This window comes from Dipodomys merriami, unplaced genomic scaffold (assembly GCF_024711535.1).
Source record: "Dipodomys merriami isolate MVZ:Mamm:240054 unplaced genomic scaffold, mDipMer1.0.p SCAF_1513, whole genome shotgun sequence".
Lineage (NCBI taxonomy): Eukaryota > Metazoa > Chordata > Mammalia > Rodentia > Heteromyidae > Dipodomys > Dipodomys merriami.
The window spans coordinates 91231-116808 of NW_027202842.1; the positions used below are offsets into that span (position 1 = coordinate 91231).

At 60.3% G+C, this 25578-nt stretch overlaps 1 protein-coding gene across 2 annotated transcripts in view; it reads right to left on the bottom strand.

Moving 5' to 3' along the window:
• The window catches only part of Phf21b (PHD finger protein 21B), a 56612-nt gene that overhangs the window by 9234 nt on the left and 21800 nt on the right, over positions 1 to 25578 (bottom strand). For both annotated transcript variants that reach the window (XM_070022713.1, XM_070022714.1), the window contains exons 3-6: positions 7737 to 7829; positions 5750 to 6100; positions 4908 to 5048; positions 874 to 925 (exon numbers count right to left, since the gene is read on the bottom strand). In XM_070022713.1, coding sequence (XP_069878814.1) covers positions 874 to 925; positions 4908 to 5048; positions 5750 to 6100; positions 7737 to 7829 — 637 coding nt within the window. The remainder of the gene's footprint in view (positions 1 to 873; positions 926 to 4907; positions 5049 to 5749; positions 6101 to 7736; positions 7830 to 25578) is intronic.

Consider the following 25578-nt stretch of genomic DNA (forward strand, 5'->3'; position numbering starts at 1 on the left):
TGCGCGCTGGCTTGGTGTGCTAGGCACAGCTTCTGGGAGACTCGGCTGAGTATCGGGTGGGCGGAAGGTGGCGGGGACCCGCTGTCCCCGTGGGGCCCGGCGTGGGGCGTGGCGTGGGGCGTGGCGTGGGGCGTGGCGTGGCCGCTGGCCTCTTGGCGCAGCTACCGCAGATCCACATCGGTCCAAAATGACGAGGCTGTGGCTCAGGGCTCAGCCAGGTCAGGTCTGCGGGCCTCGGGCGGCTGGGTGTGGGGTCTGTCCGTCCACGTTGGCGCGTGGGCTTCCTTTCCCTGGCTGTCTGTCTGTCTGGCGGGACCCGAGACTGCTCTGCCTTGGGTGTAGCCTGGGCTCCCCCCACCCTCAGGTGCTGGGATTGCTTTTCACTCTCGTCCACGTGTGCCCCTCGGAGGCCACACACCTCGGGGGAGGACAGGGCAAAAATTCCTATTTGGGGCATCACAGGGCTGGAGGACATTTTCAAAATGAGCCGTGTGTGTGTGTGTGTGTGTGTGTGTGTGTGTGTGTGTGTGTGTGTGTGTGTGTGTGCGTGTGTGTGTGTGTGTGTGTGTGTGTGTGCACGCACACGCGCATGCGCCCGACACTGCCTCAGCCCCCCACCCCCCGCCGGAAGGTCCCCTTAGCCCATTTTGCAGATGAAAAGCACGCTCAAATGGTTAGAAAACAGCAGGGCCGGGCAGCCTGCCTCCTTCCCAGACAGGAAGGGCAGTCCCAGGCAGGGCACCCGCGTGGGGCGGGGTCCTGGGCGGAAGCCACGCCCCGTGGGCAGAGCTCACACCTGAGGCGGCACCCCAAAACCTTCGGCTTCTGTCTGGGCCCCATCCTCCCTCCGTCCTCCCCGCCCCTCACCCTTACCTTCCAGGTGTTCGGTGGTGACCAAGCCTAGCCCCACCATGAAGGCGATTTTCTGGAGGAGGGAAGGAGACCAAGAGGCGTTAGGAAGGCATTCCCCTCCACAGGCACTGCTCTGGGAAACGAGAGACCTCCAGGTTCCTGGCGATCCCCCAGGCCCTGGGAGCAGGACAAACACACCACAGATGCACTCCAAGGACCCCGGGCACGCAGGCCCCCCGGCCGGCCATCCCCAACACCGCCCTGCCGTCCCCAGCTCTGCCGCGGGGTCACCCTGCACCACCTGCACCAAAGGGTGGGTTCAGAGTGCTGACGCTCTGCTTTTCCCTTAACAAGCGGACGCTGGTAAGCAGGACCAGTCATGTCTGCGGGTGCAGTGCTTGGATCTCTGCGTTTTGCCTAAGAACTCCGAGGTTGCAAACAAGGTGTTTTGCTTTAGGAGCTGGGGTCTCTCTGTGCCGTGTGCGTGCTCCTGGGTGGGCGCAGAGCTGGCACACACACAGGTGCAGACCCGGCTCCCCACATGGCCTCCGGCAGTCACAGCTGCCCTGCCATGGGTGGGGGGCGTCTGCGCCCTCCATTTCCTCCTTAGTCTGCCTGCTCGTGAGAAGTGGGGGCCGCCGTCCTATTCCTGGAGAGATGTTTCAAGCTACAAATCGCCAGGCCTCCCTGGTGCACACCTATAATCCTGGCTACTCAGGAGGATGAGATCTGAGGACTGCCGCTGGAGGCCAGGCTGGGCAGGAAAGTTCACGAGACTCTTATCTCCAGTTAACTAGAAGAAAAGCCAGAAGTAGCGTGGTAGAGTGCCAGACAGGAGTGAAGAGCCAAGGGAATGAAAGTGAAGTTCAAGCCCAGCACTGACACACAGAACAGTTACAAATCAATAGGACTCAGCAACTGGAGAACGTCCATTTTTCTGCTTTGGTTCTTTTCACCTTTGGGCATTTAAACTCTGGGTGTTGGTGATGTACAGAGGGTTACAGTGACGCAAGGCTGGTGAAGAGCACGCTTCGTTTCCGACAGTGTCACCGCTTCCCTGGCTCCTGCTGTTTCCCCTCCCGTCCCCACTCACAAGCTGTGTAGTTCATTTAACAGCAAAGTCGAGTGAGCACCACGGATGCTTTGTTCACCCTCTGCGCCTCATCTGTCCCCTCCTTACCTGCCCAAAGACAGATAAATGAGACGAAAAGAGAATGAAAACATCCACGAAGAAAACAACCTCGCTTCCATTTCCTGAAGTTCATTCTGATAAATATTATCTTGTGCGATCAGAGGCATGGAGGCGGTGTGCCCCGGTGCAGTGTGGCGGTTGTTCATCTACATGTGGGCGGTTAGTGTGGGGGATGGGTGCTGTCAGAGAGCTGGCGTAGAGCCGACGGGTCGTGATGCTTCCTGAATGCCAGGCTTGCCGGGGGTTTCTGGGGCTGCTGCTGGCTGTAGGCCGCTCCTCAGCCAGCTCACAGGCCTCTGCAGCACAACTCTCTGCTATTCTCCTTCACATTTTTAAATTTTTAACTTTGTGTGTGTGTGTGTATGTGCGTGCACATGCGTACACAAGCACATATGAACACCGATACTGGGACTTGAACTCAGGGCCTGGGCGCAGTCCCTTAGCTTTTCCTTCCAAAGCTGGCACTCTACCACTTGAGCCACAGCTCAAGTTAACCAGAGATGAGTTTTACAAACTTTCCTTCCTGGGCTGGCTTTGAACTGTGCCCTCTGATCTCAGACATCCTGAGCAGCTAGGATTACAGGTGTGAGCACCCAACGAGAAGCAACTTTATTTATTTATTTTTTTTGGGGGGGGTCCAGTTGAGGGCCTGAACTCTGGGCCTGGGCGCTGTCCCTCAGCTCTTTAGCTCAAGGCTAGCGCTCTACCAGTTGAGCCACAGTGCCACTTCTGGCTTTTTTTCCCCTGCTTATGTGGTGCTAAGGAATCAAACCCAGGGCCTCACACGTGCAAGACAAGCGCTCTACCACTGAGCCACCTTCCCAGCCCATTTTTTTTTTTTGAGAAGCAACTTTTTTTTTTTTTTGTCAGTCGTGGGTCTTGAACTCTGGGCCTGGGTGCTGTCCCTCAGCTCTTCAGCTCAAGGCGAGCGCTCTACCACTTGAGCTACAGCGCCACTTCCGGTTTTCTGGTGATTTATTGGAGATAGGAGTCTCATGGTCTTTCCTGCCCGGGCTGGCTTTGAATCGCGATCCTCAGATCTCAGCCTCCTGAGTAGCTAGGATTACAGGCGTGAGCCACCAGCGCCTGGCTGAGAAGCAACTTTAACAAGGAATTTCCATCAGAATGTATTGTGACTGTTCTTGTTAGGTTCTTATGTATGTTTATGCTAATTATGCAGTGATATGTAATTATACTAATTGTTAAGATGCACAATAATTGACTAAGATATACTTTGAGAAAACAAGGAGAATCAGAGATACAGAGAGGCCTCCAGGGAGGGTAAACCAGGAAGCACCGAGGCCCAGGTCGCCGGCACCCAGCAGGGATTCAGGGCAGAACTGACTGGCGTGAGACGGAGACACTGGGCTGTGGGGGGGACTTGGTTCGCGTATGGCCTCAGTGAGCCATTACCCTCATGTGTGAGCAGTCCTACGGCTTGAACTCAGGGCCTGAGTGCGGTTTTGCTTTTTTTTCCCCCTTCAAGCCTAGCTCTCTACCACTTGAGCCACATTTTTGGCAATTAACTGGAGATAAGTGTCTCGTGGATTCCTGTCCAGACTGGCTGTGGCCATGAGCCTCCGGTGGCAGGCGTGGGCCTCTGGTGCCTGGCCCTCACGGGCTTGTCGGCCACATCTCCTGCAGCTCGGCATTCACGATTCTCTGATGGTTCTGGACAGTCCTCAAACCCAGCAGGAACGCTAAGCAGCCAGGCCTTCTTCACAAAGTGGGACTCTGCTCTAGCCCCAGCACGGTGCCCAGCAGGAAGTGAAGGCCTGGACACTTCTGGATACCAAGGGAAGGTGTGAGTTGGGAAGAGAGTTGTTTGTCCATACAGAGAATCACGAGGAGCTTGGGGGTGGAGGGCCTGTGGGGCCGGCTGGGACGGCGAAGGACAGGCACTGGCCGGACCAGTACTAAACAAAACCTCGTAGGATGACTAAAGAGCCCGTGGACCAGGCCTGCGGAGGGAGCAGGGGGCTCTGGGCTGGACGGAAGGCGCAGGGATGGCCACTCACTGAGCCACGGCCAGGGTGACTGGTCACTGTTGAGTGGCCGTGGCCGCTGCTTCTAAAGTGTTCAGACCCCGAGGATGGGCAGAGAGAGCAGGCAGGGGCGACCGGAGCTTGGCCGACAGTAACGCAGGCCCCTCCTCGAGAGGCAGCACAACTACAGCTGACACCGTGTGGACAGGAGATGGAGGGGCTGCCGCGTCACACCCCTGCACCGCCCACCCTGGGGCTGAACCGGGCAGAGTGCTGTTCCAACCTTCCAGGCCCCGCTCCAGGCCGCCACCCTGGCGACGCTGTGCTGAGACCCACGCACTGCAGCTCCCAGCAGCTCCCGCAGCGCAGGGCCCGCGGGATCCTCCCAATGCCGCCACCCACCGCGCTCGCCCACGGCGGGGACCTCCCACTGCGCGCTCACGCCCATGGCGGGGACCTCCCAATGCCGCCACCCACCGCGCGCTAGCCCATGGCGGGGACCTCCCACCGCGCACTTGTCCATGGCGGGGACCTCCCAATGCCGCCACCCACTGCACGCGCGCTCGCCCATGGCGGGGACCTCCCACCGCGCACTCGTCCATGGCGGGGACCTCCCAATGCCGCCACCCACTGTGCGCTTGCCCATGGCGGGGACCTCCCACTGCGCGCTCGCCCACGGTGGGGATCCTCCCACTGCGCGCTCATGCCCATGGTGGAGACCTCCCAATGCCACCACCCACCTCGCGATCCTCCCACGGCGCGCTCGCCCACGGCGGGGACCTCCCACCGCACACTCGTCCATGGCAGGGACCTCCCAATGCCACCACCCACCGCGCGATTCTCCCACGGCGCGCTCGCCCATGGCGGGGACCTCCTACCTCGGGGTTCTCCTGGCTGGTGGGCCGGTCTTCCTTCTTCTTTTTGGTGGCCTGAGCTCCCTGAGATGGCTTCTCTGAGGGTGGCCGTGGGTCCGCTGAACTCTCAGGCTGTGTCTGCACTTGAGGTTGAAGGATGATAACCTGGAAGATGTGGCAGGGGTGAGGGCGGGGGAGGGGGGGGTCATGGGAGGCAGAGGGCCCAGGGAGGAGGGACGGGGGACAGAGGGGGCGGCCTGGCAAAGGTACACACACAGGCTGAGGACAAAGGCCAGCTGACACGTGACCCCAAAGGTCTCAGACAAGCCACCTACTAAGGAGGCCTGGAGGCACAGAGTTTAGTTTTAAATCTGGCCTACATAAATAAATAAATCCTGTATTTCCTACACAGGTACTTGGGAAGTAAAACTGCCCTTGACCATGCAACTTCAGCAGACAGTACTGGACTCTCTTGCAGCTACTCATTGAGCCACACATTTTATTAATGATTCCAAACCAAATAACCGATTAGCCAACCCCTCTTTCTTTTCTCACAGGTATTTGTCCATTTGGCTGTATTCCCCTCTGCATATTCATTCACGTGCACCTCATTTATTTATAACACTACCCCGCCCATCACTAATCTCCTCATCCCTCATTCATGCACATGCCGTTCTCCACTGCCTGCTCATACTCCATCCACACGCTTGTGTCGACCCAATTTATTCATCAGTCATTGGCCACCCGGCCACACACCATCCGTCTCCTCATTCTTTCTGGGCCTCCTCCATCCAGCCTCCCTCGGATAATCCTCTCCGTGCCTCCTGTGTGTGGCACGCCCTTGGGGGACCTGGGGCCGGCCTCACCTTGCTGTCGGCACTGATGAGGAGGGGCTGGACTTTGATGCTGTCGCTGGCCACGGGCACGGCGGTGCTAGGGGTGATGGCGGCGGCATTGCTGGGGGAGGTGGAGATGATGGCGTAGGCCACGCCGGCGCCGCTCAGGGGTGAGGTGATGGCGGTGGGCTCGGCGAGGGCCTGGGGCTGGCTGCTGGGCGTTGGCACATGGCTGACGGTGTTGTTGGCAGTGGGGAGGGCTGGGCTGGGGTTCTTGATGCTCACCACAGTAGCCTTCTGGAATGTCGGGGGCTGCTTGGGTGGCCGGTCCCGGCCCGGGGTGATGGGGAGGCTGTCTGGAATCAGAGTCTTTGGCCTAACCTGAGAGGAAGGGACAAGGGCCTGGTCAGGCAGGCGAGGAAGGTGCAGTGCAGAGCCAGACGGGGCACTGGATGGGAGTGCAGGGCACGCCCGAGTCTCCCGGGGAGAGTCCAGAGCGCTAGATGTGCTGCCTGGTGCCCCCCTCGCCCCGTGGGCACTGACTGCCGCAGCGCCGGCGGGGCTAGGCAGGGGCCCAGTTCACCCAGCTCCGCCGAGGGCAAGCAGCAAGGGAAGGAGATGAGGAGAGGGGAGACGGGGCAAGGGAAAGGGGGAGGTGGGATGGGGAGACGGGGAGAAGGGAAGGGGGGAGGTGGGGCAGGGGAGACGGGGTGAGGGAAGGGGGGAGGTGGGCAGCGTGGAATGGGGGAGGTGGGATGGGGGAGACGGGGAGAAGGGAAGGGGGGAGGTGGGGCAGGGGAGACGGGGTGAGGGAAGGGGGGAGGTGGGGCAGGGGAGACGGGGTGAGGGAAGGGGGGAGGTGGGCAGCGTGGAATGGGGGAGGTGGGATGGGGGAGATGGGGAGAGGCACCAGCGCAGCTGGAGTCCTGCATCCTCCACGGACGGCCCTCCTGTCAGAGGTGCTGGGCAAGGCCGGGCGGCCCTGGCCCCAGCATCCGGCCATGTCCGCTCCTCATCCCATGGGGGTGGCAGTTGTGCTGCCCTCAAAACGGTGGAGCTGGGATGCGTCTGAGCCAATCCTGGCTCCTCCAGGACCCGCGTGGCCTTGGGGAGACCACGTGCCCAGGGCTGATGGGGTGTAGGGGAGAAGAGGCGCCTGCCACCTGCTCTTCCCACTGTTACAGAGACACAGCAGCAGGTCAGGGGGACAGTCCAGGCTAAAGCAACCCTGGACGGGGCCTGTGTACACAGCAGGTGCTCAGTAAGAATGGACCAGTGCTGGCCGCTCATTACAGGTGTCCGCTGCGTACCAGGCGCAGGCTGGCCCGTCTGGCTGTGTCACCAAGGCTGGCAATGAAGCAAGCACCGCATCAAGCCCTCTGCGGGAGACACTGGCTGGGGAGGTAGGAGCGACCAGGTGGCTTGTCCAAGGCGTGGGTCCAGCAGTGGCCAGGCCGGGCATGGAGGGCAGCTGGCCCCACGCCTGCACCACCTCCCGCAGGGGGCACCGGCCTAGCGTTCCTGGACTCTTCGGAATGTGATCCCTCATCACCCAGCAGACTCAACCACACAAGGGCTGCTTAGGACATTTTCTACTCTATCCAAGTCTGCTGCAGTTCCATGCAGAACAAAACCCAGTTGACTTCACAGCTCCTCTATTTGAAAACTCAGGTTCTTCACAGTGAGGAATCTCATTCAGCTCATTCAGGTAGAAGAGGGGGGCGGTGCTGCCCAAGGGGCCAGGATGGAGGGCGTGGCCACAGATGGGGGTGGAGCCAGGGCTGAGGGGCGGGGCCAAGGCAGAAGGGTATGGCCATGGATGAGGGCATGGCCCCAAAGGAGGGTGTGGCCAAGGCAGGAGGGTGTGGCCAGGGTCGAGGGGCGGGGCCGGGGCTGAGGGGCGGGGCCAAGGAAGAAGGGTGTGGCCATGGATGAGGGGTGTGGCCAGGGTCGAGGGGCGGGGCCGGGGCTGAGGGGCGGGGCCGGGGCCCGCCAGGGCCCCACCCCACCCGCTTACCTGAGGTAGCACTGCTGCTCCTTGCCCAGCCAACCTCTGCAAGGAGCTGACCTGAGGACCGGTGACAGGCACTGCAGTGATGGCTCCCAACGCCTGAAAGGCGGACAGAGCGTGCTGAGAGGCGGGGGGCCTAGGGGGCTTCCTTCTCTTACCATCTTCCCACTTGTAAACGTAAGCACGGATTAGCCGTGGAAGGGCGCGGGCGCTGTGCGCGCTGGGTGGGGTGGGGTGGGGTGGGGTGGGGTGGGGTGGGGCCCGCCCTCCCTCCCCCTGCCCTCCCCACCAGCTTCACTGTCCCGCGTCCACACGTGCGCATGTCCTATCCTCCCTCCCCTTCTCCGCCTCTCCTCCCCATGCGCCCCACCCTGGCCCCGTCATTTGCTTTATTTAGTGTGTGCTGATTGCTCAGGTCTCCATGGCAGGTCACACACGCACACACAGCGCTGTAGCCAGATCGGATGCGCCCCTGCCCCTCGCTCCTCCCCTCCAGCTCTCAGTGAGTTTCTTGTTGGGCCATCTTTGTTCAGATGTACTGCACTTCAGTACTGTTTACCAGCTAACATTCTTCTCCCGCTCCACCCTCAAGAAAAATGATCTAGTTCACGCAGGAAATAATTTGGAAGCTAGAAAAAGAATAAAACAATGACCCCTGCGGAACACCAGCTTCCTTTTAAGGATTTACACAGCTAGACACAGGCACCCCCTTTATAAATCACACCTCCAGTGCTAGTCTTCCAGGTGGCTGGCACCGTGGTGTTAGCTTCACGGCTTCTACACCTTCCCGAGGCGTTCCCTGCGACAGAGTTTGAGGACAGGCGCTGATGGGCCAAAAGCTAGGGATATTATTTAGGGCTTCGATACACACCCTTGTTGGGCCCCTGGAGTCCCAGCCCTCATGTGGGGCTCTCGGGATGGGCACCCCAGCAGCAGGGTGAACCTCGGGGTGGGAGGTGAGTTCGAGGCCCTGCCCCGGAACTCCAGGCCCACGCAGTAGAGGTGTGCTTTAGAGGCTCACTGGCATGAAGTCTCCATTTGGAACCATCACTGTCCACGGCCAAAATGGGGGACAGGCTCCGCCCAGCCTCAGGGGAGCGCACAAGCCTGTCTGAAGGGGCACAGCTCCCCCCCAGACCAGCCAAGCCACTGAAGGGGGGCAGCTCCCCCCCAGACCAGCCAAGCCACTGAAGGGGGGCACAGCTCCCCCCCCAGACCAGCCAAGCCACTGCAGCCAACAACCTGCAAGAGCCTCAAAATCAGATGCAAAAATTCTTCACAGAATGCAAGTAAATCCCTTTCCAGGAGGAGGACACTATATGTGAGCAAGTTGTGTCTGTCCCAGGATGGTAAAAATCCTTGCACTAAGTTGTGTCTGTCCCAGGATGGTAAAAATCCTTGCACTTAGCTGTAAGGATGTACTGAAGAAGAAAAACACCCTTTTGTCTTGGTGGAGACAAAGAGATGTCAGAACTAATGAACGAGCGTAGCAAGGTTGTCAAGATATAGCAACAATGTACAGAAAGCAACTGTACCCCTCTATGTTAGTCACCCCAGCACTGCACAGTAACAATGTTTTAAAATCCCATCTGTAGTAGCATTAAAAAGTAAAAGCAGCAAGAAATATTGAAGGATAAATCGGACAACAGCCATAACACTTCCAAATACAGTTGAGGAAAAATTTCAAAGATCTGAACCCATGGATCAGAAAGCCCAATATCAAGATACCAATTCTCCTTCAGATCTTACAAATTTAATACAGACCTAATCAACATCTCATCAGGCTTTGTGTTAGATATTGACAAGATGGTTTTAAAATACATAGGGAATGATAAGGGACCTAACTGCCAAACAACCTCTGAAACCAATGTAACTAAACATCATCATTAGGAAAATACATTTAATTTCAATACTGTGACCTCAACGTAACCACAGTAAAATACCTGGATGCACCATGACGCACTATCACACTCTGGCCAGGGGTCTGTGGAGGACAGGAAGAAAAGAAAGCCAGGCAGGGCCAATATCCCAGGATCCCCTCCAAGAGCACCCCCCCAGGTTGGTCGGCTCAGGGACACGTCCAAGCCCTGAGCGGCTTGGGCACCTCGCTGGTGGCAGCATCAGGACCATGTCCTCCGCACTGGCCAGTGCCATTCCGAAGCACACCATTTAAGAGACATGGGGCAATCTTAGCAGACTCCAGGCCCCCCGTGTCCCCCAGTTCCCCAGAGCCATGCTTGTGCCAGACTGACCTGTCCCTCCTCTGGCCATCATCTGACGCAATGCACACAGCTTTTCCTTGGCCAGGGACCCTATCCGTCACCGTCACTGTGTGTACCTTTCTGGTGTGACTGTGTGCAGTCATTTGTTCCACACTGGTGCTGGTCTGTGCCACTGGCTGCTTCTTTGGTGCTGTATCTATACATCTCTCTCTCTTTTTTTTAGTCTGTCACGGGGTTTGAACTCAGGGCCTGGGCGCTGCCCCTCAGCTCTTCAGCTCAAGGCTAGTGCTCTACCACTTGAGTCACAGCACCACTTCCTGTTTTATGCTGGTTCATTGGAGATAAGAGTCTCGTGGACCCTGCCTGGGCTGGCTTTCCGACGATCCTCAGATCGCAGCCTCCTGAGTAGCTAGGATGACAGGCGTGGGCCGGTGGCGCCTGGCTTGTATCCGTCCATCTAATAGGTAACATATGGAGTAATTTTCAGTACCAGTAGTGAGGCTTGAACTCAGGATCTGGGTGCTGTCCCTTAGCTTTTTTGATCAAGCTTGGTGCTCTATCACTTGAAACACAGCTCCACTTTAGGTTTTTTAGTTAACTTGAATTTTCCTGTCTAAACTGGCTTTGAACTGCCATCATTGTATGTCAGCTTCTTGAGTAGCTAAGACTACAGGGGTGAGCCTCTGGTGTCCAGATGCATGGGGGCTCTGCGGGTTCACTCTGGCTTGAGGCTTGGTGCTCCTTCCTGACTTGGGACACTCTAACTCATGTCACCGTCGGTGTGCACAGTCAGGGGAGGATGGGAAGAGAAAGCCAGATGTACGAACACGCAAGGTTTGCTGGGGCAGACCACCCAGGAGACAAAGGCAAGGCTTTGCTTTCCTTGGCCCAGTTACTAAGAAGGAAACAGCCCACCAGCACCACAGGTCTGCGGGACAAGCCGCTTCCATTAACCGGGGGCCAGCTTCACGACTGTAATCCCAGCGACTCAGGGAGGCTGAGACCCGATTCAAAGTCAGCCAGAACAGAAAAGTCCGTGAGACTCTTATCTCCAATTAACCACCAAAACCCCACAAGTTAGCAGTATGGCTCGAGTGGTAGAGCACTAGCCATGAACACAAAAGCTTAAGGCCCTTAGTTCAGTATTGGTATGTACACATATGTGTATGCACACGCACACACGCACACACACACATCTCCACTAGCTAAAATTCTGCCAGACTCTACCCCACCCCTCCAGCCTGGACTTGGAGCTTCTTGAAGCTCTTTATGGGGGAGCCAAGTATAAGCTTCTTTTGAGCACAGGGTTCCCCTGAGCCAGGCCCTTAGTAAAAGCAGGTTCTGCATCACCAGGCCCACAGGCAGGAGCCGAGAGACGGCCCCACAGTCCCCACGCCTGCCTCAAACAGTGCTGCTGGGCTGGAGAGGTCCACCTCTTGGGGATGGCGGGTTTCCCCGCTGGGGCATCGCCGTCACCTTCCCCGGCGGCCCATCCCCCGGGGGTGCTGAGCGGGCTCCGGACACGGCCTGTCCCTCCACGCGCAAGCGTGTGTGCCGCACCCTGAACGTCTCAGTCACGAGTGGAAAAGGCGCGCAGTGTGGCAGGGCCGCCCGTGCGGAGCCATCGAGACGGCAGACGGCAGAGCTCATCTCTGGGCCGCCCGTGCTGGAGCCGTGGATACGGCAGAGCTCATCTCCGGGCCGCCCGTGCTGGAGCCGTGGATACGGCAGAGCTCATCTCCGGGCCGCCCATGCGGAGCCATCGAGACGGCAGACGGCAGAGCTCATCTCCGGGCCGCCCGTGCGGAGCCATCGAGACGGCAGACGGCAGAGCTCATCTCCGGGCCGCCCGTGCGGAGCCATCGAGACGGCAGACGGCAGAGCTCATCTCCGGGCCGCCTGTGCTGGAGCCGTGGATACGGCAGAGCTCATCTCCGGGCTGCCTCGCAAGCACCGGGTCATTTACAGCTGTGCTTTTGTCAAGATAAATGAGCTGTCGATGACACCATTTATAGCTCTAAGCATTTTAATAGGACAAAAAGGGCCATAAAAATCAAAGATAACTCCCAGTCATTTCTGCATTAGTTAGCGGCGTCCCACGGGCAGCCCGGAAACACCCGGAGCCATGCAGTGCTGCATCGCAGGGAGGCAGCGGTGCCGGGAAGAGCCTGCAACCTCCTGGGACGGAAGCTGGATGTGGCTTCTGGAAGATTCCTCAACTTTCCCATGGGTGGGGGTGGAGGGCTTGAGCCAAGAGCCGTGGCCACCTATCACTCCTCCCCTGCCACGTGTGTCACCAGGGGCTCCTGACGCCTGGGTGCAGCGGTCGGGGTGTGGGGTGCTGGCCGGGCACGGGGCAGGGCAGGCGTGGCTGTGGCCTGGAGGGACAGTGGGAGGCGCGCATGCTGACATGGCCGCACAGACGGCTGAGCCTGACTCCGCCTCCAGCCGTGTGGGCACGTGTCCCACCAGGGCCCAGCCAGGCCCATCTTTCCTCTTCCGAGTTTGCTTCTGTCTCCCGGCCACGCAGTGAAGGGAGGGCGTGTAGCGCCACCCGCACCCGCCACGGGCCCCATGTCCTGGGCCGGGACCTCCAGTGCTGTGAGCCACGCCGGCCAGGACCCTTTCCAGGGACACAAAACTCACACTGTTCTGACTGGGGACGGCACCAAGGCCTTCCAGAACACACTTCCCATCTGCTTACCTGCCCTGTCCCTTCTGGAGGGCAGACAAGCAAGAGGGAGCAGAAATGCCCCGGGCAGCAGCCCAGGCCGCCTGGGTCACCTGGCACCTGTCTGTGTCCAGTCTGCAGCAGGCCGCCTGGGTCACAGGCACCTGTGTCCAGTCTGCAGCCCAGGCCACCTGGGTCACCTGACACCTGTCTGTGTCCAGTCTGCAACAGGCCGCCTGGGTCACCTGGCACCTGTCTGTGTCCAGTCTGCAGCCCAGGCTGCCTGGGTCACCTGGCACCTGTCTGTGTCCAGTCTGCAGCAGGCTGCCTGGGTCACCTGACACCTGTGTCCAGTCTGCAGCCCAGACCGCCTGGGTCACCTGGCACCTGTCTGTGTCCAGTCTGCAGCAGGCCGCCTGGGTCACCTGGCACCTGTCTGTGTCCAGTCTGCAGCCCGCCCTGGTCCCGAGTCAGAGCCAGACTGAACTGCTTGGGGGAGGGGGAGGGGTCCGCCGACCTGCCTGTCTCACCGCTGTGAGTTCCTGCTCACAGCTTGGCAGTCTGCCGGGCCCACAGCACCAGGGTGCACTACCCCTGCCCTGCGTGCCCACCGGACGGCTGGGCTCCCTTCCTACCAGCCCTCCGCTCTGGCCCTCCGCGGCTCCTGACAACCAGCCTGCTTAGGGCCTCACCCCTTCCGGGGCTGCAGCTGTCCACTGGCCGGTGCCCCCGATCCATGTCCCCTGGGGACCTCACTCAGCAAACACAGAGCTGCACAGTGGCTGGCCGGCAGGGAGCAGCACTGGGGGTACGGGTGAGGTTTCCACGGAGGAAGGGCCCAGTTCCCCTAGAGCCAATACCGAGCCGAGTGGACGGCCGGGCAGCTGTGGCGGAAAGCAGATTCCTTCACACCTAGAGTCACTGCACCCTGTCATGCCCGGCCGCACGAGCCAGGCCGCACGGGCCCTGTGACCAGCTCCCCCCTCCCGCCCCCCCCAGTTACCTTCTGCTTCCTGGAACCCAGCCCCGAGTTGCCCTCCCCAGGGACCACGTGTGGGTGGACAGCCCAGGGAGGCTGGAGGGACGGGCGGGGGGGGGGCCAGGGCCGAGGGACGGGCGGGGGGGGAGGGGGGGCAAAGCCCAGGGCTGAGGGATGGGCGGGGGGGAGGCAGGGCCAGCGGGGCGGGGGGAGGCAGGGCCAGCGGGGCAGGGGGGAGGCAGGGCCAGCAGGGCGGTGTCCCCAGCCCACTGGGCAGCAGGGACGGACGCAGGTTGTACCAGAGGCATGGGTGAGCGGAGACTGGCCGGAGCGAGGCGGGCGGTGGGGATCATCCCTTGGAGCTCAGGCTTCGTCATGGAAGCAAGCAGGCCACCAGACAGGGAGACACACGGTCTGCCCCTCAGGCCGGCGGACCCTGGGCTGAGCTGTGTGACTTTTACCACTGTGTCCAAGGGAGGGAGGAGGCTTGGCCGCGCTGTGGCGAAGGGCAGACCTCCTCCCACCCTGGCTTCCTGCAGGAAGAGGAAGGGGCCCGACCCTAAGGTCCCAGTATTCCAGCATGTTCCTTGGCGGGCGGCGCACCAGGCTGGGCTCCCAGGGCAGGATGGCGTGTCCTCTCTGAGCTTCTGGGTTTGCCATTTCCCTGCATCTTTACAGACGGCTGCGATGTGCGGCAGAGATAACAAGTCTGCCCCAGCGTCAACAATGCTAATAAATATTAATACAACATAAGCGCCGCGTTTACTGCCACGTGAAGCCAGCTCGTTACGCACAGATGAAGCCCAGCGCTGCCTCCTTCATCACGGCTGGGAGACGCGCTGTTCCCTACTGCCGCCGCCGCCGCCGCCACCGCGAAGCCGGGCTGGCCTTGCGCTCAGCTGGGGCGGCCCCTCCCACTCAACACCAGCCCCCACAGGCCCAAATCGCCCACTTGGACCACTGGGGCCATCTGGAGTCCGTGTGAGACTTGCTGCCCGACCAGTTCCCACGTGTGTTGTGAGCATGCTGGGGAGAAGCCTACCAGCCTGCCTGGAGGTCCCCACCCCCAGACAGCACAGTCACCCCAATCTCCTCCCCAAAGCTGCAAGGACCAGCGGGGCGAGGGGCGGGCCCCGGGCACTCGGGTGCGCCTTCAAAGCTGCCCTGGGCAATGGCACTGGCCACTCCAACGGCTGTTTGTGCTGACAAAGGCCTACCACAGAGCAGAGCCTCGGCATGGAGGGCGGAGGCCAGCGTGCAGGTGGCAGAGCTCTGGGGAATGCCCAAGCCCTGGCACAGGTCCCCTCTGAGCATGCCCACCATTGTCCCTGGGCAGGGACCAGGCCGCCCAGAATGTTTTCATGGAATGGAAAGCCTCCCAGCAGCCACAGGAATTATGCAGACTTGGCCTGGTCGCCAGCAGTCTTGAGCTCGCAGCCCCTGGGACTCACCTAGCCATGTCAGTCTGGCCCTTCCCAGTGCCATCTTTGTAGCTAGCACCATAGGGCCGTGTGTGGCTTGGTGATGTACAGCCAATGGACAAAGCCCAGGAGGGAGGGAGAGGGAAGGAGGGAGGGAGGGGGGGACACATGTCTTCTGCAAAGCTTTAGCCCTTTCAACAGCAGTCAGAAGCAAATGGACAGAATGCCACGCACACTCACCTGGGTGGACAGCAGCTGGCGGTCCATCACGGCACTCTCTGTACCGTTTTTTTGGGGGGAGGGGGGTCCGGTTGTGGGGCCTGAACTCTGGGCCTGGGCGCTGTCCCTCAGCTCTTCAGCCCAAGGCTAGCGCTCTACCCCTTGAGCCACAGCACCATTTCCAGCTTTTTTCTTTTTTCTTATGTGGTGCTGAGGAATCGAACCCAGGGCCTCAGGCTTGCAAGGCAAGCGCTCTACCACTGAGCCACCTTCCCAGCCCTTCTCTGTACCATTTGTAGTTTAAAAAAAGCAAGCACAAGGGAGGCAGAGGCTGCTCCCCAGACTGCAGGGAGCACCACGGCTTCCCGCAGGCGGTTCTGAGCATGAGCACGTTCCCTGTGGGCAGTGAGGAAGGGCCTGGGATCGGAGGCTGGCAGGGGACAGCAGCTGGACAGAGATGAGCAGCAGGATGACCAGGGCTCTGCACGCGGCGGCTCTCAAAGGCCCGAGGTGCGGGAGGGCTGACCGAGGGGGCCCGAGTGCCATGCCCAGCTCAACCCCTCCTCTGGAGCCCACACAGGGTGCTACAGCAGTGCGGGTGGACAGCGTGTGGTTGCAGGGCTGGCGTCTGCACATGCGTGTACATGTATGTGCATGTGCGTGAGTGTAAGATTACAAACCAGGAGCCAGGTGGGTACAGCAGACACAGACACTAGGTTCCCAACTGGCGGCCTCCAGGGCTCCCTTTCAGGGCTGAACAGGTGCACAATCAGCCCAGCACAGTGTGGAGGTCAGACGGCCCTCCCCTGCCTCTGTCCCCCCTGCGAGGACCTCTGTCCTGGTCCTGCAAGCTCCATCCTGCAGCCTGCTCTCTCAGGGAGCTGGGGTGACCCCAACATGGCAGTCCTGGGGGAGGGGGAGCTCTCAGGGACTACAGCGCCGGGACCTTACCAGTCTACCCCAGGAGCCAGTGTGCACACCCCTGATCCCGGGGTGTACGCCCTGCCCCCCGCATCCAGCCGCCGCTGACTGAGGGCATGGCGGGGCACTGCCAGCTGCTGCGGCCTGGTTCAGCCCCTGCCGTGCGGGCCTGGAGACCCTGAGCCGTCCTGGCCGGCCGAGGCAGGCTGCCCGGGCCACCCAGCGGAGGGCAGGGCCCTGCCCAGGGCCGGCCGCACACGCACACGCACACGCACACGCACACGCAGCCCTCAGTGGCTCCCGGGGCCTCACCAGGAAGGATGCACACACTCTGTGGAGTCCTGGCAACCACGGGGGGAAGGAGGAATTCTGGAAACTTCCATGCTGAAGTAGCAGCCTCCCGAGGCCCCAGGCCCTGCGGCAGAGGCGACCCCATGGCCAGGTGAAACAGTCTGTCCTCAGCTCCACTCCAGCAGAGAAGCAGTCCTGGCCACTCCGCATCGACCCAGGGGCACAGGCCTGAGAGAAGCAAGCTGCCCTGCCCACCCAGGAGGCGGCCCCAGGGCGCCGGGACCGGGATGGCCGCCGGGGTCCCAGGCCTTCACCGGGAGGACACTGAGCGTGGCTGCCCTTCCTCGCACCATCCCTAACAAGGACACAGGAGAGCCCGTGGGTGGCAGACGGGGTGCGGGCCCTGCCCTGCCCCTGAGGGGAGAGAGCCAAGGCCCACCAATGGTGGTGCCCGTTCCTCCCCGGGCCCTCGCCCGCAGCCTCCCTGGCAGGAGGCCCTGGAGCCCACGCCTGCGCACTGGGTCTGGAGACGCCCCCTCAGTGGGGCACGGTCCTCACCACCCACCACAGAACAGCAAAATGCAGCCAATGGCGGTACGTGGCCCCTCTCCAGGGCCTCCAGCCCCCAGGAACATAAACGGCGCTGTCAGGAGGCGTGAGGAAGCCCGACCTTGGTGATGCCTGGTAACCTCCGGAGCCCATTTCCCCCTTTGTCACCTGCAGGTGTTGGTCACAGCGCGGACAATGACGACACAGAGAGAGCCACGTGCTTTCCGAGTGAGGAGCAGGTGGCCCTTCCCCATCGCCACCCGCCTGCCGCGCCCGCCCTGCCAGCCCGCGTCAGCCTCTTCCCTCGGGCACCAGGATGTCACTGTCCTGGAGCTGCCGAGCAGGGCTGTGGCCAGCCCCACTCCACATGTCACGCCTGGGGATTGGAGGCAGGGCTCAGGTGGTAGAGCACCAGCCACTGAGCTAAGGCATCAGATACCAGGTTCCAGTCCTGGTCTCGAAAACAAAACAAAAAACAAAAAGCCCAAACCCAAACCAAATGCCGCTCCGGCCCGCAAGCCTCGCACCCGCTCACAGCGCCCAGTCCCGACCCTCTCCTGTGAGCTGGGTACCGGCTGAAGTGCTGTCACCGGAACCACCTGAGACTCGGCTGCGGATCTGAACTGCGCTCGGCCCCAGAGCGAGACGCGGCGCGCGGGAGGCCGTGGGGGAGGAGGCTGCCTCGTTAGTATGTGAAACCTTAATTACGTGTTGAAATAACATCTTGGACGTGCGGGATTACTCACGTAATTACCCAAATCAGCTTCACCTGCTTCGTCCTAGCTGCTTGCTCCTGAGCTGGAGGTGGGGGTGGGGGTGGGGCGCTCCGTGTCTTGTCTGGGGCGTGAGCACCCAGATGTCTACAACTGTCAAAACTCCTGAGGGGCGCAATTACAATCTGTGAATTTCAATGTGTGTAAATTACACCTCAAAGGAAAAAAAAGGCAGGCGCCACAGCCTCAGTCCTCCGGTGGAGAGAGGCACTGGGGCAGGCTTTAGAGCCGAGGGCGGACCCCACGTTTGAGGTTAGCACTGGTCCCCTGCAGTCGCTGGATGGCGTGGATATTCCCTGTTCTGCCAAACCCGGGACGGGGCCTGGGATGAGCAGGAAGGGGTTTCTGGACAAAGTTCAGAGGGACACACTTGGGCCTCGGAGAAGGCAAGCAGGTGCAGGACTGCAGAAACTCCACCCGGTGCCCCGGCCGGGCCCACGGGGCACTGCAAGGTGTGGCAGCACACGTGCAAAGGTCCTGCTGTCACCCACACAGCTCTTGTGGGGCTGCAGGCAGGGTCACACTCCTGATGGGCGGGCAGGCGGGAGACCCCGACTTGGGCGTGCAGTAAGGAGAGAGGAACAGGACAGGGGGCTGAGGTCAGACACCCCTGGGCCCCGCCTGGGAACCCCTACGTACGGCTGAATGGCCCCGCTGAGCCCGAGGCCTGTCCATCGAAACTGGTCTGAGGACCAGGTGGCACCATGGGGCGCCCGCGCCATCGCCCCTCTGCCTGGGGACCTCTGTGTGCTTTATGCCTTTGTGAAAACCAGCGGAACCAAAAGGAGATCTAACACACACAAAGCAGGGTCCACCTCAGGGCACACCGGCGGACGTCAGGGTGGGGAATGGCAGGCTGCTGCTGGCCCGAGCCTCGTCTCCCCCGGCATGGAGGGAGCGTAGACTACCCCCACCTCTGCCGGGCCTGGGCACTGAGCCGCACCTCCTCCAGGCTGGGGCCTGCAGCAGGCTCCAGGAGGCCCGGTCCTGACCCCTGCCCACTCCCACGATGCACTGCGGCCCCCCCCCACATCACCCCACATTCCCCACCACCACCCTTGCATTTCCGGTCTGCTCTTGTCTGGTTCCACAACTCCTCCAGGTACCAGGCTGGGATGATGCGTCTGCTGGCAACAGCAGGGCCCAAGACCAAAGGATGCGGGTCTCAAGTCACAAGGGACACACACAGGAAGAAGCAGCAGGGCTGGGCGGGGGAGCGCTGCACTGAGGAAGCGCCGGGCACGGGAGCCCTGTCCAGACAGGAATCACCAGGGAGAGACTGCGGCTAAGTGCCTCGGTTTCCCCCCTGGATCGGAAGGGACTGAAGAGGGAAGGACACGCAGCGCACGGGTCTGTCCGTCAGAGGCATGGCGGCTCTTGGTCTACTCTGGTGGGGAGGGGTAAGCGGGGGTCCACTGTCACTTCACAGAACATAGCTTAGTTTACATGAACATGCCAGCCTCTAAGCCTGCCTTTTAGCCTACACAAACAGTATTTGCTGGATGAATGAATCCTTAAATGGTGTCTACCATGGTCTGGGCCCTGGTGGCTCACACCTGTAATCCTAGCTTCTTGAGAGGCTGAGATCTGAGGATCGAGGTTCAAAGCCGGTCCTCGACTCTTACCTCCAATAAACCACTCAGAAAAGACCAGATGTGGTGCTCTGTCAAGTGGTAGAGCACTAGCCTTGAGCACAAAGAGGCTCAGGGACAGCGCCTAGGCCCTGAGTTCAAGCCTCAGGACTGACAAAAAAACAAAGGAGTCGTGAGGGGCAGTAACCACCCTTTGCCCCACAGAGGTCGGATGAGACCCTGGAGGGTCTGACAAGCTCACCACCATCACCCGCTGTACACCTGAGGAAATCGAGGCCCAGAGGGCTCGGGGATGTATCTGAGGCTGTCTGGGCACGGCTGGTGAGGCCCCAGGGCAACTGTCCATGGTACTCAGGCCACGCTGTCAGCTGGGGGCTCAGCCTTAATTTCTCAACTGCCTAGAATAGCAATGTGTGGGCCGCAGTCCCTGGAGGCGGCTGAGGCCTCTGGCTTGTGATGGGGGCCTGCAGTGGGCGGGGTGCCTGGCCAGGAGGCCCCCGTGGAGAGGTGCCTGCTTTGGCGCCTGGGTATCAGGACCAACGGGGCTCGGCAGCAGCACCGGCATGGGTGGATTTACCTGACACCGGCTCCCGTCTGCTCCCAAGGAAGCCTGCCTCCTGCAGCGGCAGCACCGCGCCAGGCTGACCCAGGCTGGTCCTCTAAGGCCAAACGGCAGGGTGGGGTGAGGCTTCTCGGCCGCGGGGACACCCGTGGGGGCCGCAGGGTGGCTGGCACACACGGGGCAGGGACAGGAAAGTGTGACCTGCCGACGGGGGCCGCATGGCCCTGCGGAGTCCGCGCCAGGCCCGGCTCGTGGCCCCCCAGACCAGACGTCACTGCCACCTTTGATCCCTGCTTCCCACCGCCGCCCTCCCAAGGCTCGAGCCGGCCCGCGGAGAAGGCGTCAGGCTGCTGGCCAGGTTCGGCTTGGCATGGCCACCCGCCCCCCCACGCCACCCAGGCACAACGCACAGCAGCAAAGGGCAGGCGTGGTCAGAGCAGAGCTGGGGGATCCTTCCTACGTCCACAGATGACAGCTGCTGCGTCACCCCACAGCACAAGGCTTCGTGCGGCCCTGCCATCACTGACCCCCGCCCCCACCGCCACGGGTGACCGCTTGTTGTTATATTTGTTCCTGAATGGAATCCTACAGATAGTACCTTTTTGGGTTCTAAGCCAACTGCTCTATATGAGTGGCTATGAGGATCAGCATCTGAAGAAGGTCTGTCCTTCGTCAGTGCCATTAGCCCTCTATCACATGCGCAGACTCCACTCTGGCTTATCCGGTGTATTGCTAAAGGGCCATCATGAACAACGATGGCGGGTCCCGAGCAGGTGTCTGCTGGGACCAGGAGCACAATGCTGGCCCCAGGAGCGGTCAGGGAGCGCGAGCAGATTCTGTCATCTTTGCGGGGCTCCGTCTCACATCTCATCCCTTGTTCCTTATGATCTCACATCCCTCTGGAAAACAAGGCAGTAGTGGCTAAGAGTGAGCCTAAGGTTCTGGGTCCCATGAGTGGCTGAGAAGATTCCAGAATCCCATGATCAGAGGAGAGCAAAAGTCTGCTGGTGCCTGCTCTGCATTAGCCATACAACTTGAATAAAAAGAAAAGAGGAGGAACATCTGTCCGGCATTAGAGAACCGCTCGCTCACGGACCCGGCTTGGGAGAGGGGCAGGGCCGCGGGACTCTGTAGCTTCTCTAGCGGTGATGCTTCTGGAAGGATGTTTTTCTAGTTCTTTATAAACTTTTCTGAACTTTCCTCCTTTTCTAGAATAGGTGCATTTTTTGTGTGCTTTTCTGTTTGTTTTTTTGCCAGTATTTGGGGCTTGAACAAAGAGCCTACGCATTGTCCCTGAGCTTTTGTGCTCAAGGCTAGCACTCTATCACTTGAGCCTCAGCTCTACTTCCAGCTTTTTGGTGGTTAATTGGCGACAAAAGTCTTAATGGACTTTCCTGCCTGGGCTGGCTTTGAACTGTGATCCTCAGCTTTCAGTCTCCTGAGTAGTTAGGGTTATAGGCGTGACCACTGGCACCAGGCGGAATGGGTGTCTATAATGGGAAAAGGAGTATGAGAGTCTGCAACTGCATGAGCCTACCATTTTGCCCCAGAGCCTAAAACCGTGAATGTCCCAGAAACACCCCTCAACTGGGGACCCTGGGAACTCGCTGGGGACAGGCGAGCCTGAGCCTGCGGCGGACCCCTCCTGGTAACTAGTCTCGCAGTAGGGACGGGGTGTCTGTGGGACGTTTCTAGGGGGAAACGTGGCGGGACAGCAGCAGCCCCAGCTACCCTGGCTCTGGCTCTGAGCCTCTCTCCGAGGTCCAGAGTGCCCACCAGTGCCAGAAGAGGGTCCCAGCAGGACTCAGGGGTGCTGAGGGCTCCTGCTGGGGCAGGAATGGCTCTCCTGGGGCCGGGGCCCACCACCTGGGCAGAGGCACTGGCCAACCGGGATGATTATCTGGGCTTCTTTGTTAAGCGAAGCTCAATTTGGAGCAGCAAAGTGACCATGTTAACTTGCAACAATTCTAGCCTTTGTTGCTCCAGTGGGCATGAATCCTCCCACCCCCCCAAGCTGGTCCAGCCACGCCCCCGGGTGCTGGGACCCCCTAACACTCTCCCCAATCCACTGTCCAACTGGCACAGTGGGTAAAGACTCACCCGTGCCAGTGTAGGTGGGCACTCCAAGCCCTCAAAGGCTCGGACTGGACACAAAGGCCTCAGGGAAGGGAGGCTTTTCTCCTCCTGGGCTGGGCCTCAGAACCTTCGGACTCCACTCGTGGGGCCTCAACTCCTGAGCCACGCCCGCACCGCCCACTGGCTGGGTTCCTCCAGGATTTCCTGGCCCCAATAAAACTGTACGCCAACACCTGTGTGCAAGGCTTCACCGGCTCGTCTCGCTAACTCAGACTGGTAGGAGCCCAGAACCAGGCCTGGCCAGTATGAGTGCTCCATGATCACGCTATCACAGGTGGAAAGAGGGCTGCTGGGGGGCTGGATCCCCGCACCTGACAGACATGTGTGAGCCCCAGCCCTGTCCCCACTGCCGTCCCCTGCCGCCAGCGAGATGGTCTCGGATGAGCAGCACCTCGTGAGCGATCTGGTACGCGAGGCCCCACCAGGCCACCTGGGGGCCGACCTTCCATCCTTGAGGGGGAGCGAGGAAGGGCAGTCTGGGCGGGGGCGGGGGGGGTGACTTGGAAGGACAGGGCACCAAGCCAGCGCAGGGGCATGGGCGCCAGGACCTTCCGATCAGTGTGTCTGGCTCTCTGCGTCAGCATGACGGCGGGGGTTACACAGCACGCCATCTCCAGCCCCATTATGGCCCCAGCAAGGTGGCACCACGTTAAATCTAACAGCCAATGAGGATGGCCAGTATTTAGCCTGCTCACTGCAGGTGGTCCTGTAGCCGCCTGACAGGCCGCTGAGTGGCAGCACGCATGGGCTGTGCCACACACGGAGTCCAGGACGTCGGGGAGCCTCGGGCCTTCGGACTTCACCTGCTGGGGTCCTGACCAGCGGGTGTGACGCAGGCACCGCAGCCGCTGCTGGTTAGGAACCGGGCAGCGAGGGGCAGGAAGGGGGCCCAGGCGAGGGTGGCGGGGTGGAGAAGGGGTGCAGGCCCCGGGGGCGGGAGCCACGGCCACTTCCTTCATGCAAGGGACGCCCCGTGCTCATGGGGGAGGAGGAAGATGCTGGCTGGGGGGGGGGGAGCTCAGCATAGAGGACGTTAAGAGCGACAACGGCTCCGCTTTGAAATTCAAATTCCTCTGCCTTCCTCATCAACTTCTGTGACCCACACGGCTCCCCCCGACCTCGTGGCTTTGATGTCCTTAATGAAAATATGAAGGGTGATTAAGGAGAACTCTCCGCTTTCCTCTGGGAAATGTGTAAGGAGTTAGGATCTGCGCATTGAGGCTGGTGACAATCTTCATCAGTGTGTGTGTGTGTTGGGGGGAGCTAGAAGGGGAATGGCTGTGTGTGTGTGTGTGTGTGTGTGTGTGTGTGTGTGTGTGTGTGTGTGTGTGTGTGTGTGTGTGTGTGTGTGTGTGTGTGTGTGTGTGTGTGTGTGTGTGTGTGTGTGTGTTGGGGGAGCTAGGAGAAGGTGAATGGCTGCCTGAAGCCCCATCCTGGCTGAGTTAGGATCTGCGCATTGAGGCGGGTGACAATCTTCATCAGTGTGTGTGTGTGTTGGGGGGAGCCCAGGGTGGGCTGCACAGAGCCAGGCCCAGCTCCAGGAACTCAGAAGCCCTGCGGGTCACTCAGCCAGTCTCTCAGCAAACTCGGGTGGAACCTCTCCCCAGGCCCCAGGCCTTGTCCTGATGGAGCTGACCTCCCAGGCCAAACACAATTCCAGCCCTGTCTTTGTCACCAGCTGTGTACAGTGCCTGTGTCTGTCTGTCCAACAGACAGGAATGGTGTCCTTGCTGCCAGATGACTGGAGACCAGCAGGGATCTGGTGTCCTGCAGGGCAAGGCATGGGCAGCCAGGGCAGAGGACCAAGGGCGTGCAGGGCATGCCTTCCCATCTCACAGGCTGTCCCGAGCTGGAAACAGCACCAGGTAGCGGTCTTAGTAACAGATCCCCTCCAGGCTGAAGATCCAGCCCAGCATCAGAGTCAAGAGTGCACACACACCACGACTAACGCTCCATCTCCACGAATTCCTTCGTCCCTGGGGGCTGTGCCCTGGAAGCCCTTGGGTACCAGCCTGAGAGCAGAGGACTGCCGATCTCCATTTCTTCCCCATCTGGTCCCACCCTCACCCCTAAAGAGGCAAAGGGGTAAGGACAACCAAGTCCACTCTCTACTCTCATCCCAACTTCTAAACCTGCTGTTGACACTCCACACCCCGAAACAATGAGATCTGAGCAACCTGAAAACCAGTGACTTCTAGATCCATCAGAGCACAGAGGTCACGGAGCAAATCCCCACGCCCAAACTGGAGACAGACCCACACCTGCTGTAAGCAGCGTGAACAGAGGCCCGGAGGAGGGAAGGAAACCACTCCGCAAGCTGCTGCGATGGAGGCCGGGGGCAGAGACTATGACCAGCCGAGGAAGACCCAACTAACACGGGGAAGCCTGGAAACTCGTTGGGAGAGGCGATGCCCAGATCGGCTCTTAAGAGAGCCAAGAGACAGGGCCACCAGGAGAGGCCAGTAAGGACAACCAGGCAGGATGGGAAGCAAGAGCATCACCTAGAGACGTTCTAGACGCAGATGACAGGCGCTCTGGGGAGAGGCGGCGTCCAAGACCCCAGCCCAGCCAGCGACGGGTGGGAGCTACCACCACGGTCCTCTGCCTGCAGGGGCAGTGTGAGCAACGCTGTGAACACAGGGCTTTTGGAAGGCCTGCCACGCCCCATCGCGGTGTGTCTGTATCTACACACACACACACACACACACACACACACACACACACACACACACACACACACACACACACACACACACACACACACACACACACACACACACACACACACACACACACACACACACACACACACACACCCTGTCTCAGGCCACACCGCACAAAACCCCACAGCCAATGACCAGTGGGCTTTTTTTAGAGCAAATGCACTGTGCCCAGGGCTGGTCCCTCCCTGACCGGCGCTCCTGTGTATGAATCAGGCCAGGAGTCAGAGGAGGGAGAAGACATAGCTTCTCCCCACCTGGCTCTCCAGCTCAGCCCAGAGCGGTTGAGGGCAAGGGCGATTTAGGTTTCATGAGACCACGGTGGCGTATGCAAATAGGTGTGTCAGTGAGTGGTCTGGAGTCTGTTACTGAACGTCTCGGTCCTGTAGCGTTGCCCGGCATACGACTTGGAGCAAGCAGATCAAAAGAAACCATGGACAGTGTTGTCGAGACAAGAGGCCGTGTCCTAGGATTTAATGCTGAGCAAATCCTCGGAGACCTTCCTGTCATCTTTGCCATTCCCCCAGCACAGAACCCCAGTCCGGCCAGCTATCCGGGTCAGCTGACTCCCTCTTCTTCCCACTCAGACCTCCCCTGCTCCCCCACCCCCACCCCCACCCAGCCCAGGGCCCTCAAGAGCGAAGAATCTTCCAGAAGACTCACCATCCTCTTCCTTGTGCATCCACCCGCTGCTCCCTGGAAATGAAGGGTCAAGGGTCCCAGCTCCAGCCCTGTGATGAGCTGGAGGTGAGGCCAGCACCTGCGGGGCCTTGGCCTCTTCCTCTGGTCTCC